The sequence below is a fragment of the Sceloporus undulatus genome, chromosome 1, assembly GCF_019175285.1.
Source record: "Sceloporus undulatus isolate JIND9_A2432 ecotype Alabama chromosome 1, SceUnd_v1.1, whole genome shotgun sequence".
Taxonomy (NCBI): Eukaryota; Metazoa; Chordata; class Lepidosauria; order Squamata; family Phrynosomatidae; genus Sceloporus; species Sceloporus undulatus.
The window spans coordinates 138,404,162-138,420,040 of NC_056522.1; the positions used below are offsets into that span (position 1 = coordinate 138,404,162).

The 15,879-nt window shown below is 39.0% G+C and overlaps 1 protein-coding gene across 1 annotated transcript in view; it reads left to right on the top strand.

The window, feature by feature from the left end:
- ARHGEF10 (Rho guanine nucleotide exchange factor 10) overlaps nucleotides 1–15,879 on the top strand; it is a 144,794-nt gene that overhangs the window by 108,820 nt on the left and 20,095 nt on the right. The window contains exons 25-27 of the mRNA XM_042443452.1: nucleotides 683–840; nucleotides 3,883–4,025; nucleotides 11,940–12,111. Coding sequence (XP_042299386.1) covers nucleotides 683–840; nucleotides 3,883–4,025; nucleotides 11,940–12,111 — 473 coding nt within the window. The remainder of the gene's footprint in view (nucleotides 1–682; nucleotides 841–3,882; nucleotides 4,026–11,939; nucleotides 12,112–15,879) is intronic.

Below are 15,879 nucleotides of genomic sequence, written 5' to 3' on the forward strand. Positions count from 1 at the left end.
CTTAGTAAAATGTAGAGTAGACTACTGGCATCAGTGGAACCTAAATTAAACCCAAAGTGCCAGTTTGTTGTTTATTTCACTTTTGTTCCGCTGCAAAAATATTCTGCACCTTCACATTGTTATCTTGTGTGCATTGTGTGCATCAAGTGGTAACAGTACCAATCGTACCCATTTCAATTCCAAGCTGTATCCTAACAAAATGTGGGGAAGGGGGTGAATACTTCTGCAAGCCATTGTAAGTTCCATTGATATAAATGGTTCCAAAGTAAATGTAAGTCTGGGTTGATACAAGAATCACATATGACATTATAAGGAACACCATGCTGCCACTATTACGTATCATTGTAATATCATCCTTGTAATACCTTACATAAACAACACATGATATGACACCACTGAACTGGGCCTCTCTCCTCACCAGTGTGAGATGCAAATAAGGAACTGGATGGTGCGTTGGTGTCACATCATATATTAAATGTTACAAGAGAAACTAAGGTGGCACAGAGAGGTAGCAATTCAGTGCTTCTTGTATTGTCTTTTTTTTTACTCTCTTATCCATAAATATTTCCTGTAATGCTTCACCCACTTTTTGAATGTATCTAGGGAATATCATATCACTTCAAAGTGGAAAATGAATATGTACTTAATAGATTTCTCCATTTCTCCTATATCTTTTAAACAGCATCTCTGTTTACAAAAGTAGCCAAGGCTCAAAGAAAATCAGACTTCAACACTTCTTCACTCCAGACAAGTCTACTGTCATGAGCCTCGTGTACAAAACTCACCACTTGTTTGCTGGCCTTGTCAATGGGAACATTGCCATCTACACAAAGTTGGAAGGTACAGACATAATATGCAATTACCTGACCATTTCCTTTGCCAAGGGCTAGTATTTTGGCTAAAGCAGATTTGATGCCCTGCTTTTCCTTTTCCTTTTTTTTTTTTTTTTGAACTCCTATTCATGTTAGTAATAACAAATAAAATGTGTGTTGTTGTTGTTTTTGCTTTTCCATTAGAGTGCTGTCATTGGCAAATTGCCTACTTGATATCATAAAACCTATGTTTGCTATCACATGTGAGGAGTACATGTCTCTGTTTCGCATATACAGTTGGAATGTGGCCATTTGGGCTCCTTACACATATATGTTGGCATGTATGACTCTATGCACCTATGAGAGGATAAGGCTGTCAGTGGTTGCTAATCATGACAGCTGTATCTTTCATGGGCAATATATCTCCCAGCACTTTTTCTTGAGGAATACAAGCAGGATGGAGCTCTTGTGTTGATGTCCTGATGTGGACTTTCCATTGGCATCCGGTTGGTGAAAACTAGCTATATGAACATATAATTGTGCCAGTGACTGGCAGTGAGAAACCCATGCTGGTGATTCCCTTTCTGTATCTGTTCACAGTCAGGGATACAAACAGCAGAGATATACTTAAAGAAGAGAACAAGTACTTGTGTAACCTTTTACCTATGGTAAAACTACTTGTAGAAACATGTTCAGTACACCACCCTTCCATATTGACAGAGAAAATACAACCACTGGCAAAACAGGAGTTTCATGTAATAACACAACAGGATTCTGGCTTTTAATGTACATCTTTCTGATTCAGCTTGTACCCATTATTTTTCAGTAATTGTGACTATTTTCTGTGCCTAATAAAAAGAGAGCCCAGTCATTTTGAACCCACCCACTCCCCAGCCACAAAAGAAACGGTAACCCTTATTAAGGCTCAAGATGCTTTTCCAATCATTTCTGAAAGAACCATTTTATGGAGTGCTGACCTATTTTGCCAGACTAATAAATCAAATCTGAAGAGTAGTAGGACAGAGAATTTGACAAATAAATAATTGGCCTAAATTATGACTGGAGCTTGAAAACTGCACTACTTAATTCTAGAGTTTGGACAATTCTTCATCCTGTTTGTCATAGGTTCCATATAACAATTTCCATATAAATATAAACAGAATTTAAAAAATTGAAATACAGCTAGTCCAGTGGTATGTAGTGCTGGATAGCTTTGAGCACAGAATCCCTTTGTGTTTATCCATGCAGCTTTGTTGTGTGATCATCTGTTCCTAGACTGCAAGGAAAAATGAGGCTTTAAATGGCTCTTAGCTCTCTGCCTAGCAAACTGATAAGAAGAATGAGTAATACATCTTAGACTGCATCCGCACTGCAGAAATAATCAACATTGACAGCACTTTTAACTGCCATGACTCAATGCTGTGAAATTCTGGGAGTTTGTTGTAGCACTAGAGCAATATGACAGAAAAGGCTAAATGTCTCATAAAACTACAAGTCTCAAAATTCCATAGCATTGAGACATGGCAGCTCGAAGTACTGTCAATCTGGGTCATTTCTGCAGTGCAGATGCAGCCTTAGACACTTTCACTGAAGAAAGAATTATTTTCATGACCCCTACTCTTGAAAACCAAGTTCAAAGAAAACTAGCCATGTATCAATGAACCTTAAGTATTGCTCCAAATCATCCTTCTGAAGATTTCTCCAGTTGATTAGGAGACTAAACTTTTAATACAGGGGACAGTTTTTGCACTCTTTCAAATACAAATGGTGAGAGCTAAGATTATTTACACTTAGACCTATTGAAAGCAATTGCGCTTAAGATGGTTATGATGACTAATATAAGAGTGATTGATTTCTATGGTTCTCCTCTAAATAATATTTTTAATGGCATGCATTTTGAATCAGTGTAGTAGATATTTAGTATTGCATACCAGAAACAGTTTAGCATTTTTCAGTACAGGATTTGTAGACTTCTACTAAAGAGGGACATGTTCCAAATAAAAAGTAATGATTTGTCTTCTCAGTAGTAAAATCATGAAAAATTATTTTTGCCAACTGTTTTTGCACCAATGAGTGTACATAGCTGATAGTGATCCACAGAATCCTGAGTGTAGGTTGATAGCTACTGGATGGCCCTTGTAGTCTCTTCCAACTCTTTGATTCTATTCATAGTGACCCTGAATATAGGCAGAATAATAAATATTAATCTTACATATGATAGAAAACCCAGATTGTTTTGAATGCAGGTTGCTTGCAACCAGTGTTCTGCATTTTAAATCTCACCATCATGTCATTAAAAGAAAGCAACTTGTCAGTAGTTGTTATTTATGATAATATGATACACTAATACTTATGCTTCATTGTACAGTACAGTTAAGTTTTAACCAAAGGGTATATGTTGAAATACCAGTGGTGTTACAGAGAGAGAGTAAAAAGGAAGCTATCAGACAAAAAGAAGACTGTTCACTATATGCGACCAGAAGGGAGCAAAATCATATGAAGACAAGGAAAGCATTACATTTAATTCAGCAGTGTAACGGGGAGGGGGAAGATCAACAAATTTCAAAGAATTAATCTATGTAATTTTAATACTTTTTTTCAAGCTCAAAAGAGTTGTGTCAAGGAAGCTGCCAGATACTCAAAGGAAGGCAGGCCAATTGTATTCTCTTGCACATGATAGCAGCTTGGGATTTATATTGTAATGCAAAGGCCTTCCTTCCAGTGATTTTCAAGAAATGCTCTCAGGTTGTTTCCAATAATGTAGCTGGGTAGGAGGCAATATAGTTAATGATTCAAAGATACAATAGTGGAACTGTTGTTGGCTGTGGCTGTATACGTTCAAGCAATATCCCACCTCACCGTTGTATGATCTCTGGTAAAAGAGGTTTTTGAAGTAGCACAAAAAGCTTACAAAACCAGTTTGAAAAGAAGCCACAGCAAGACTGAAAAAAAGAAAATAGCACATTTTGGGCAAGAAAGACTGTACTAGTGTTGGTAAAAAAAACACATTGCATATCATTCACACAGGGATCTATAGTTTTATTTTAATATCTTTTGTCTCTTATTGAAGATGGATCCTGGAACTCAGAACCTCAGAAAGTAGTGAAGTTGGGTGTTCTTCCAGTAAGAAGTCTCCTTGTCATGGAAGAAACCATTTGGGCTGCTTCTGGTGGACAAATTTTTATAATTAGCACTGAGACTCATGTTGTAGAGGTAAACAAATATTTAAATTATGTCTTTATAGTCATTTCATTCATGATGTATATGCTTTTCATTCAAGTAAACCTATATATAGTTGTTTGGTTTGGTCATTCTGTGGCATACCTTAGTCTGTAATTAAAGAACTTGTATAAATGTGTGATCCTTAAAAGGTCTGCAAGCAGAAAGCTTGTTATTTTTGCAGTTCTTCCTTAGAAGTGGCAAATGAACTAAACAGTAAAGGAACTGAGGCAAGCAAGCACACGTGTTTAAGCCCGTGCTCCCATGTCTACCCTTCTCCTCCTTACTCTTGGGATTCCCTGAAGTCTAGTAGGGTTGCCAGGTGAAATAAAGGAAAGGGCTCCTGTACCTTTAATGGTTGTATATAATTTCAGCAGATGAAGCTTGTGTGACAAGCAACAAGGAATTCTCTCTTCTGTGTGTCTATGTACCTTCAAGCCTAATTTCATAATGTTAAGCAAGGAATACTCAGAGGTGATTTGCCATTGCCCTCTGAAATGTATCCTACAGCACCTGGTATTCCCTAGCAGCCTTCAATCCAAATACTAACCAGGCATGGCCCCACTTAGTTTCCAAGATTAGACAGAATTGGATCCCTTCGGGGGTTTTAGGCCTTCTTCTACTCAACCATTAAAGAGCCTGGCCTGGAAAGATGCCCAGGCCCCCTCCCGGCCTCATGCAAGGGGAGGCCTCCGCAGGCAGCATTGGCATACTCTGGAGGACTTTTGTGGGTGCAGGAGCAATGGGCCTGGGGCTCACACGTGGAGCGCGGGAATGAAGGAGGACTTTGTGGGGGGACTCTGCTTGCCTGTTGTGAGCCTAATTTACTTTTTTTTTTTTTTTTTTTGCTTATCCTCCCCACCCAATTACTTCAAGCCCTCATATTTGGATTGCGTCAGTTTTTTAAATTGTGAGCCTATTTGAGCCTGTTGTACTCAATGGTGGTGCAGCAGCCATATTTTACCCTCAACGTATCCACGGCTCATACCAAAATCCCCAATTTTGGTCCCAAAATGTACCCTCGACTTAAACATGACGTCAACTTGTACTCAAGTATATAGATTTTTCTGTGTTTCTGGGTAAAGTGAGCTGGTACAGAGAGGGGGTGCAGTGTGGAAGTTCCTGCATGATTTAGGAATTTGTATGTTACCATGGCAGCTTCCTAATAACTCTGGTAACTGAAGTACTAAATCTTATCATCAGGCTGTATATTTATGGAACAATACAGTTAAATACAAACTACAATTGAACCTACAAATACTGTGGGTGATAATCTGCTGGACTATTTGAATAACAGGTCACACTTATATCTGTGAATGTACAACAAATTTTGTAAGTAATAATAGTAATAATAACAACAACAGGAATGCAAGTATGGTGCCACTTCTTACTGCTGTATGAGACCTAGGAGGAGAATGATTTAAGGCAAAACTTTATAGAGACTAACAACCATTCCCTTCAGCTGGCCACTTTTCCTGAATGACCCTTCTCAGTTTAGGTCCCCAGCCCTCTCCACCAGCATCTCTGCTTGATGGAAAAGCACAGTGCAACAAATTTGTAGTATCAGGAAAACCAGAGAACTACTTTCTCACACACACACCCATCCCCAACATCATTGCAAACTTAACACTCACAGATCCTAATGTTACCCTGATAGAAGGCTTCCTTCTTAATGCTGTTAACTAGCAGCCAGTTCTGTTTCCATAGCAAATTATGCTTGAAGGAGAGCCAGAAGCAGAGGACAAATGAGTGGGACGATGTGCTGCAGCTATGCCTGAGACCCATGTTTCACCTCTTATACAAGACTGAATTGGGTCAGAGAGGCACAGTTCCTTTCAGTCCTACAGCTCTTATGGCTCATCCATGGTGGGGCATTTCTGGCTTCGTGATATAGGCAGATGAGACTCTTGCATATTTAGCATGTAGCCTACTATGACAGCATCCCCCCCAACAATAAGACACTCATCAGTGCCTGTCCTACCAATGTTTTCTTCCTCTTCTTGACACAAGAAACAACCTTGCCTCTGATTTAAGGTTGGCAATAGTCCTTTGTAAACAAACAAGCAAAGTCCTTAAGCAAAGCCAAGGCTTTCTCACATGTTAAATATTTTCAAAGCAAAGAGAACATGTTGGCACATTGCTCTGCATCTCTGTTCTTCTTCCTTGCTGTGTATTTATGACACTTGGAATACTCTGCTTCATATCCCAGTTTCAAGATGAAATTGGCAGAACTTAAATATAACTTCCTTGGCCTGAAATGCCTTGGGAACTGTATGCCAAACACAGGGCATCGCATATTTTTTTGGCTACTCTCTGTGAGTATGTGTGTTAAACAAATAGTTTTTTTTTTGGGTAATAAGGGGGGGGGGGCTTCCTCCCATAATGCTGGAGCTGTCATAGGACTATCTTTAGTAAGAGAGGAAATCCCTGTCACTGCAACTGGAGGCTGGTATGTAGTTTTTCTAGTATCTGTAGTTCTAATGGGCCTAAAAAGCTACCAGTAATAAAGCCAAGACATACATGTTGTGATAGGAGTGGGGAGGAGTAAATTCAAGTCCCTTTACCTGACAATGCTGTGTTGTTTTCTGGGGAGTTTAAACTCCTCTTGCAACTTCTCTTTCTGCTGCTGCACTGGTTTCAGTTTAAAACCAGGATTGCAGTGCTTATTGCTAAAGATAGCTGTGGAAGCCCAGCAGTGTGTAACATTGAGGTGCTAATGTGGTATCAAATCTGTGGTGTGTTTGTTTCCAAGATAAAGCTGTTAACAGAAGATTCCACAATACAGTCATGGGTTTAGTTTCACTATCCTTGATTTTTTTGTCCATCATATTTATTTATGCATGCAGTTCTATCAGAGTGTAGTGCAAAGAAAGCATGGCTTTTATGTGGGTTGTTGTGAAATAGATCTTTTTTTCAGTCCCTGGAAAACTATGCTGCAGTATTAGAGCCGCTCTGAGAGCCTTTAGGGCTGAAGGGCAGGGTATAAATACCGTAAATAATAAATAATAAAACAATTCTTTAGTTGAACATTCCTTGTGTGGATATTATAAATTCATTTTAAAAAGCAAATAAAGCCTGTTGAACTGTGCCAGATAAACAAAAATACCCTGTGTTCCTTGGTAGTATGCCTAAATGTTGCTTTCTCTCCCCCCCCCCCCTCCTCCTTAAAATTAGTTAGTCAGTCACTTTTCATGAACAATGGGGCCCATTATACAGAACTTGCTATGCTTGAGAAAGCATGGTTCAGTCTTTGGCACAACTCTTTGGGCCAAGAATCACAAAAGGGTTTGTACTGGGTGTAAATAGGAGGGAAGAGAAAGATGTGAACTATGTGTTGTGCTGTTGTTAACAGTGGCTGGGCATCTCAGGCGCCAATCTGTTCAAAGACTTGGCTGTGGCATTTGAAAATCAGTGCTGGAGCTCTAATGTTGCCATAGAATTAGAACAAGAAAGGAGATGCAGACCTCTTAAGAGAAAGGAAGTGAAGGTAGAATGGACTGTGGCAAGCAAGAGATGAATGCTAGGATTGATTCATTTTGCAGAGGAGTATACTGAGTACAGCCACAACCATAACTTTTCTCAGGTTTCTGTCATGGCTAGTATGCATGTTTGTTTTTTCTCTTTTACTAGAGGAGAAAGTAGTTGCCTTTCCCACCCACCACTATGAGAAACAAGCAGCAAACGTAATTACTATCTTGCCCTTTCCTGCTGAAGAAAACAGTTGAAGCACTGTGATTGCCCTGGATGATCTGTCCCTGGGAGAAGAACTTTGAGTGATGCAGCAATGATGGCAAATAGAAAGAGTGGGTGGGCCTGACCTGACCTGATTCATTCGTGCCTTAGTCAGAATACATCTCATTTCCCCATAATTTCCAGTTGTAGTTATTTAACGATTTTATGCAAGTTCTTCTTAGCTATATTTTTAAATTGCTTTCTGTAGTCAAGTTTGCAGCACAGAAGCATCATCACATATACACTTCTGTGTAGAGAATTCCATGGTGTAAAGCTATACACTGAACCTAGTTGCATTATTGTATTCTTGTTTCAAAAATGAATATTATCAATTAACTTTCTATTTAGATTTAATGGCCAAATTCAGTATGACAGTTATGCATCCAGAACTAATCCATAATCCATAAACATAACTCTTCAGTGCAACTTACTTTACCAGGTATCGGTTGAACCAAGAGACGGAGATCTGTTCTGGTGGTGATAAGGTTACAGGTGTCTTTCTGACACTGCCCTATAGTGGCCAACATAGGGTAGAAGCCAGCTGTGGATGTGTCCAGCTATCAGAATACACAAATGATCCTGGTCTGCCCCTCCATGGCTCCATTACAGCCATTACATGTACAGTACAGTTGGCCCTCCGTTTTCGTAGGGGATCCATTCTGGTCCACCCCTGATAAAAACAGAGGCTCACACATATCCAAGCCCCATGGGGGCTATGCAAGTGTGCGTAGGGCATGCACCCCATTGGAAATAATGGAAGCTGCCCCTCTGTGAGTATTCAATGTCGTGGATCCCAGATCTGCGAGTCAGGAGGGAGGAGCGACTGTATTTCTGCATGGAATATTTTGTTTCTCTCAAAGCGGGGAGGAAATTAAGGCAATTATTTATGTTTGCATACAGCTGCAGAATAATTGAGAATTTACATCCTTATGGCATCAGTTGGCCCTTCAACTTATGATTAGAATGGGAGCAGTCCCATAGGTTTCTCATTCATTATTTTTTTTCCTGTTACAGTTTCATTAGTCAATTAAAAACAATGAACAAGGACTTGGACTTACTGAAAAACTGAATTCAGCAATCTTTATATTATTGCTTTTAAAGTCTGGTTTTAAAGCAGAGTGTTGTTGTTGTTGTGTCTCTTCAAGTTGCTTCTGACTTATGGAGACACTAAAGTGAACCTGTCATGGGGTGTTGTTGGCAAGTCTTCAGAGAGAGTTTACAATTGCCATCCTCTGAGGCTGACTGCTTTATCACACTCGGGGCAAACAGGATTTAAACAAGAGTTAAACGAGAGTTAAACAGGGAATTCCTGATGTTTACCACATGACATTTCCTGTTTAACTCTCATTTAACTCTCTTTTAAATCCTGTTTGTTCTCTAGTGTGATAAAGCAGGAGACTGTGAGTTGTCTGAGGTCACCCAGTGGGTTTACATGGCCGAGCCGGAATTCAAACCCTGATCTCTAGAGTCATAGTCCAACACTCATATCATTATACCACACTGGCTCTAGCACTGACCTAATTAAAGTGCTGATTTTAAAATGCTGAGTCTGCAGATGAAAGGAAGCAAATAAATAAAAGGCCAGTAGTAAAGCAAAAAAACTCTTTTAAGGAAAGGGGAAGGAGGAAGAACCAGTGGAAAAGGACAGTATCTGGAAGAACTGCACTGGGTAGAATTGGCTTTCTGAGTAAAATATTAAGATTGTTGCCCAGGTAGGCTTTTTGCAGGGCATGTGGTAAGATATTAAGTGCTATGAATAACCTTTGTTTTGATTTCATTTTAACTGGTTGTGGAAAAACAGTGCCTTAGCAGAATGAAAGGCATTTAGGATGGAAACACTTGTAATATAGTATTCTATTATCTCTTCATATCCTGTCAGTACGTGGGGGAGGAGTGGCTGAGGTTTAAACCAAAAGACAACTAGAGCAGTGTTGTTTCCTGCAGCTCACTTGGGGGCAAGCTTCCATTGTGTGGAGCTAGCAGTTAAGGATTGCATGTGAGCCTTCTCTGACCCCAGGGAGTGACTAATGAATTGGCTGGACCTGCAGCATAGTCTTTCCTCTGGCTTGATAAAGTCCGCTAGCTGCCCTGTGGCCTCACAGAAGTGCTGTTGACTAGAAAGCTTCAGCGTCTGGCACTGAGGGATTGGTACTGCAATACATTCTGAGAAGGAAAGTTGTACCTTGGATGGTGGTAGCACTCATCAGCCTCTTACTAGAGGGCTAGCTTATCTTTAGGGGCATAGTATTTACATGTATGATAAAATAATCTTTTTAAGATTAACATTTGTAATTTAAGAGGAAAATGGAGGAGGGAATTGCCATGGTGACAAGTGGATTTCTGCAGTCAAAATAATAATAATAATAATAACAACAACAACAACAACAGAGTCTAAATTTTATGTCCTGGGCTTTAAGACTTTGTATCTCAGAACCCACATGGCTAAAAGGAATGGCCTCTGCCTGCATGGATATTACTTCCTATCATTTTAAGAGAAAACTTCTTAACAAAATGTAGGCCTATGATTCTGACATCATCGATTTTTCTTTCTCATTTATGATTTTAACACCTTTGTCTAATGAAAAAGCCAGTAGAGCTTCAAAAGCTTGTGTGGTGTATTTTGTGCCTTTTGATTGTCCCAATAAAGGCATTGCTGTTTTTTGTATTTTGGATGTTGTACTTTGCTGTATAGCCAACATGGGCCCGTTCTGCATGGGCCTATAATATGTGCTCCGCACGTACTAGGGTTAGAAAGGGGTGTCACTTCCTGATGCCCCTAACCCTAATATGCGTGGAGCACACACAAAATGGTGGCACCCGTTCCACACGGGTGCCACCATCTTGACCTAGTGGACGCATTGTGTCCGCACGTTGCACAGCACATTGGCGCCTCATGGCGTCATAACCGCACCGCGAAAAGAAGCGCCATTTTGGGGCTTCTTTTTGCTCCGTGAGGACGTCGGGCGGTTTGGCTGCTGCGGCTCCTTTGCGGAGCAACCGGCAGCGCCGGCAGACCACCACTTTTAGGCAGTCTGTAACGCTCCATGGTTATCCCTGGGTACGTTTTCCCAGACTCTAGTTAGGGGTAGATTCAGAATTGGTCTCACTTTGTCACAACAATATGAATTTTCCACTGCTGTCATAGACTATGTCAAGTAGATTAAAGAGCATTAGATTAGTTTTTAAGCAAGGTGAAGAATCTGCATATTTTTCACAGATAACATCTATGCAGAAAATTACTCAGGTTTTTAAATCTGTGCTGAGTTTCCTCTAATCTTTTCTTACCATTGTGAACTGGGCATCTCTTTTCCAGTAATATCCAGCCAACTCTTCCCTCCCCTCAAAACATGAGTTTTGAAATGTACTAATATTCATAACTTTCTCCAACCTATATTAGTCATAAAGCATTCATACTGCAGAGTATGACATGATAATATGTATCGCAACAATCAATGATTTCAGAAAATAACATAATTTAAAAATATTTGTCTCTAATACCACCATTCAGGCCCCCCCCCATGCAATTTAATTTTTTTCACCAGTCTTAAATTATTTTGGCATGCAGAGTTCAGTGAAAGAATTGCTACTATTAGCTGCCTTTCTTTATTTTTTTTTAAAGAATATTTATTTTCTCATTAAATCATCTCCTGATTAGTATAGTAAATTCAGATTTTAATCTGGTCCCCCAGGCAAAGTGTAGCACTTTGCCGGTATAAATAATTTATGGATTTATTGGTTGAATTTAGATTTGTAATGAGCAAAATCCAGATCATGTTGGGTGGAGAGGTGGTCCAAGTTGGATGATCATCTGGAATAGTATGGATGGGGCCACTGTGGTCTACAGGGGGAAGGGGGAATAAGCAAGAATTGCCTCTTTCCTACTTCCTTCAGCAGAAAGTGCCCACTGGATGTAAGGATCTTTTCCATTCAGGTAAAGCAAGTGTGGTTCCAGCCCTGTAATAGGAATATCTGAATCCCATTTTTAAAATTCAGTTTTCATTGGGTACCAATCATTAGAGTTTTGTATCCATAAATGTTAGGAAGAAGTGGAATATTTAAAACTGAAACATTTTGTAAAGAGTACAATATTTTTTCCTTCTTAAAACAGCTACGTATGGATTTCAGACATTATTTGTATTACTATATAATTTCCAATGACTTCTGTCTATTATTTAGTGCCATTTTGAAGCTCATCAAGAGGAAGGGATGGTGATTTCGCATATGGCTGTTGCAGGAGTTGGGATCTGGATTGCATTCACATCAGGATCTACGCTTCGCCTTTTCCACACCGAAACCCTTAAGCATCTTCAAGATGTTAATGTTGCTCCTCTTGTCCACAACATGTCAGGTACCAATGTTATACATACTTATCAATAGTACTGTATCTGCATTTTGTTCAGATTTTGTAACTCTTGGCAGAGCTCTCGTACTAGAAATGGAAAGAATATTCATCATCGTTCATTTTTGTGCACAAATAATTTCACATAACGTTTGTGTATTGCAGAACAAAATCCTTGCACAGAATAATCCCTCCACAACACTTCTAGATGTTAAAATATTGGCAGTATACTGGGGGTGAATATTATTTTATCCCCACAGCTGGGAGAAAACTTTGTAATGGTCCATCCTTGCACGTGAGGACAAAGTAGTCAGGGATATACATCTCTATTATTTCAAGGGCATGATGGTACCAAATAGAGAATCTATAATCACAAATCTAAATGGTCTTTCAGACATAATTTCTGTTTCAATTGAATCCTAATACAACTGGAATCAGAAGGTTAATATCATTCTAAAATTAAGCCATATATGGATAAAAAGTGAAATATAGTGTGGTATGAGAATAGAATTCCAGTACATTTCTAACTGTCCTTCTGCTTACACCAGTGTTAGAAATGCCTATGGTCATAATTACTTTTTGAGGTGATGTAAATGTATAGTTTTATAACTATATACTAATTTATTATTATTTTTATTTTGGAATTGCATGCAGAGCTCCGACAACCCAGTCATTTAGGTTTAAAAGTGAAATACAATTTTTCATTTCAGGGAGCCAGCTATTCAAAACAACAACAGATGTGATCTGTGAACGCTGATATACCTAATAAAAATGAGTTAATGCCCTATGCAGCAATTGTTTTATATTTACAATGTCCATTTATTTTTTTTAAAAAAGAGTCTCCTATTAAAGGTCAAGACCTTTGTTTGAAATGCAAAGTCCACATGGTTGTGACTCTGCTGTCTTACTTTTATTTGTCTCATTAGTGAAACTCAGACTTCAGGGCCATATACATTCAGTTTCTCTACTTAGTTGGCATGTTGTGCACAATTGAAATTACTACAACAATAATATGAAACCTACAAATTCATCTTTATCCAGCTTCAGTTGCAGTGGGTAATCTGTGAACATGACAGCTATTTTAAAAGTGTGTGTTTTTCTACTGAATTTGAGAGTAGCTGTGAGGGGTGGGGCATTTCTTAAATGATCACAAATTCAATAAACTATCTCCATCCCTTGCCAGTTCTTCTTCTTTTTCCCCCTATAAGTTTCAAAATGTAGGCTCTCTAATTTAACAAAATGTTTCCTAGCCCCTCCTCATATCTGCAAGAGTCCTTGATTTCATACTAGCCTAGACATCAGCCAGTCATTTCTCTCTTCGTTTTACATTCTAGTGGTGTATATATTGAGCCTTTTCTCCTTGTAAGGGGAAAAAAAGGAAGTGCTTTGCACTGTAGGGGGAAAATACTTTGGTTCCTTGATCAGAAATGGTATTTTATATATTTGAGGAAGGAAACAGCTTGTAGAAGATAAGGAGTCTTAGCTGTCATTGCAATAGGAGAAAGAACAAGATAAAAATTGTTTTTTTTTTTTTTTTGAAGATGATTTAAAACCACACACACACACACACACCACGGGGGGGGGAGCATCCACCCTACATTCAAATCTCCATCTCCTGGTGTCATTACCTCTACATTTCAGCAGATTCTATATTATCTGAAGAATTATTTTTTCTGTACTCTAGTAGGTTTCTTCACTTAAATGTTTCAGTAAAGTTCTTTAAATCACAATTTACACTGTGGCAAAAATAAGTACATAGCTGAAATTCGTGTGATGTTTAAGTAAGTAGAAATCTGTATTATTTTAGACATGATAAAAGGAGGGGAGAAATGACAGCAAAAAACAGAAAATAAACCCTACTTGCATCTCTGTGCAGTATACTTGCAAAAAGAAGAACAAATGATCATCAAAGCAAGATAAGCAAAGCTTTTCTGCATCTGCATTTCTTGCTATATTGAGAACCCTGTAGGAGGTACAGTAAATCTTCAGCTGCACTAAACATTTTATTTGGTCATTCTTTCTTCTGATTGGACCTGCTTTAGTAAGGATAGGTCTCCTTCATGAAACAATAGGGTGTGGCATATGTGCACATGCAGTTATCTTGAAATAGTTAAAAGACTTCCCATACCTTGGTTCAAACATTAATCAGAATGGAGATTACAGTCAAGAAATCAGGAGACTAGGACTGGGAAGGCCAGCTATGAAAAAAATGGATAGGATTCTAAAGTATAAAAACATAAGCACTAAAGTTTGGGTAGTCCAAGCATTTATTTCCAGTTACCATGTATGGATGCAAGAACTGGACAGTGAAGGTGATAGAAAAAAATCAACTCATTTAAGATATGGTGTTGGAGAAGAGTGCTAAGGATACCATGGACAGCTGAGAAAACAAACCATTGGGTCCTTCAAAAATCCAGCCTGAACTATCTCTGGAAGCCAAGATGACTAAATTGACCATGCCTGTGAAAGTGGCTGAACTAAGATAAAGACTTGCTTGTGAGGATCTTAAAACTTGGGCAGGCTCATATCTGGAGATAGGGTCTTTCAGATGGTCTTTTAGACCTAAACTATGGAGGGCTTTATTGACTATAAGCAGAACTTTGAATTGTGCCCTGAAATGAGCCAGTAGCAAGTGAAACTGTTTCAACAGGGAGGGTATTTGTTTTCTGTAGCCAGCCGCCATCAACCTGCATGCAGCATCTTAGACCACTTCAATCTTTGAACAGTTTCCGAAGGAAGCCCCACATAGAGCAATCCAAACAGGATCTAACCAAGGCATATGTCAAATCAGACCATTTAGATCAGGAATAATGTGTGTACAGTCTAATCTGCAGTTGAATCAATACAGTTTAATGCTGCTTTCACTGTCATGGCTCCATCCTATGGAATTCTGGGATTTGTGGTTTGTTATGGCACCAGATTTTTCTGACAGAGAAGACTAAGGCCCTTATCACACAGAGGCTTACCGTCAGCAAGATGTTCCTGAAGCATTCCTGAAGTACGAAGGTGAGACAGCCAGTCACACGTCTCAATTATCATTGAGGCGTCCCGCTTCTTCCTGCTGCCAAAGACTTCGCGGAGCAGCCATTTCTTGAATAACGGAAGTTCCCGTTATGGTAAGTGCCTCCATGTGATAGAGTTCTATATATTTAACCAACTCCCAAAATTTCATAGGATAAAGCCATGACGGTGAAAACGGTATAAAATTGCATTATTTCTGCATGGCAGATTAGACCTACAGTCACTGGGCTTATTACATTTTTCCTTGGGAAAGAAGGTGAAGAAAAGAATTGAAGGCAATGCTGGACTTCAGTTGTGTCTCTCCAGCATTTTGACCTGTAATGGCTTCTGCTTTGACAGTTTTTGCATACCACAGCCAGATACACATTTTGTAAGGATTATGAACCAAAAAACCAGCTGGGCAGAATTTTAATTTCCCCATTAATTAGGCCTGTAAATCGCTGCTTAGTATTTAAACATCTTTGCCCTTGTTTGGATATTATTCTCATGCTTGTCTTCCTTGTCCCTTGCTGCTTCTCTGTTCCTCTCACTGTGAGCAGAAGTGCATGACTGAACTGAGAGAGGCCATTTATGTGAAAGAATAGCTTCCTTGGGTTTTAACTATCTAGAATGGTTATTAATTCATTGAAAGCTGTATACATAATTATATAACCTCACATGGGAAAAATAATACTACTACTCCTCTGTCAAATTGATTTTATTAGGACCTAGGATTTGGCAGTAGTGATGAAACCTAGGTAATATACATGTGTGTGG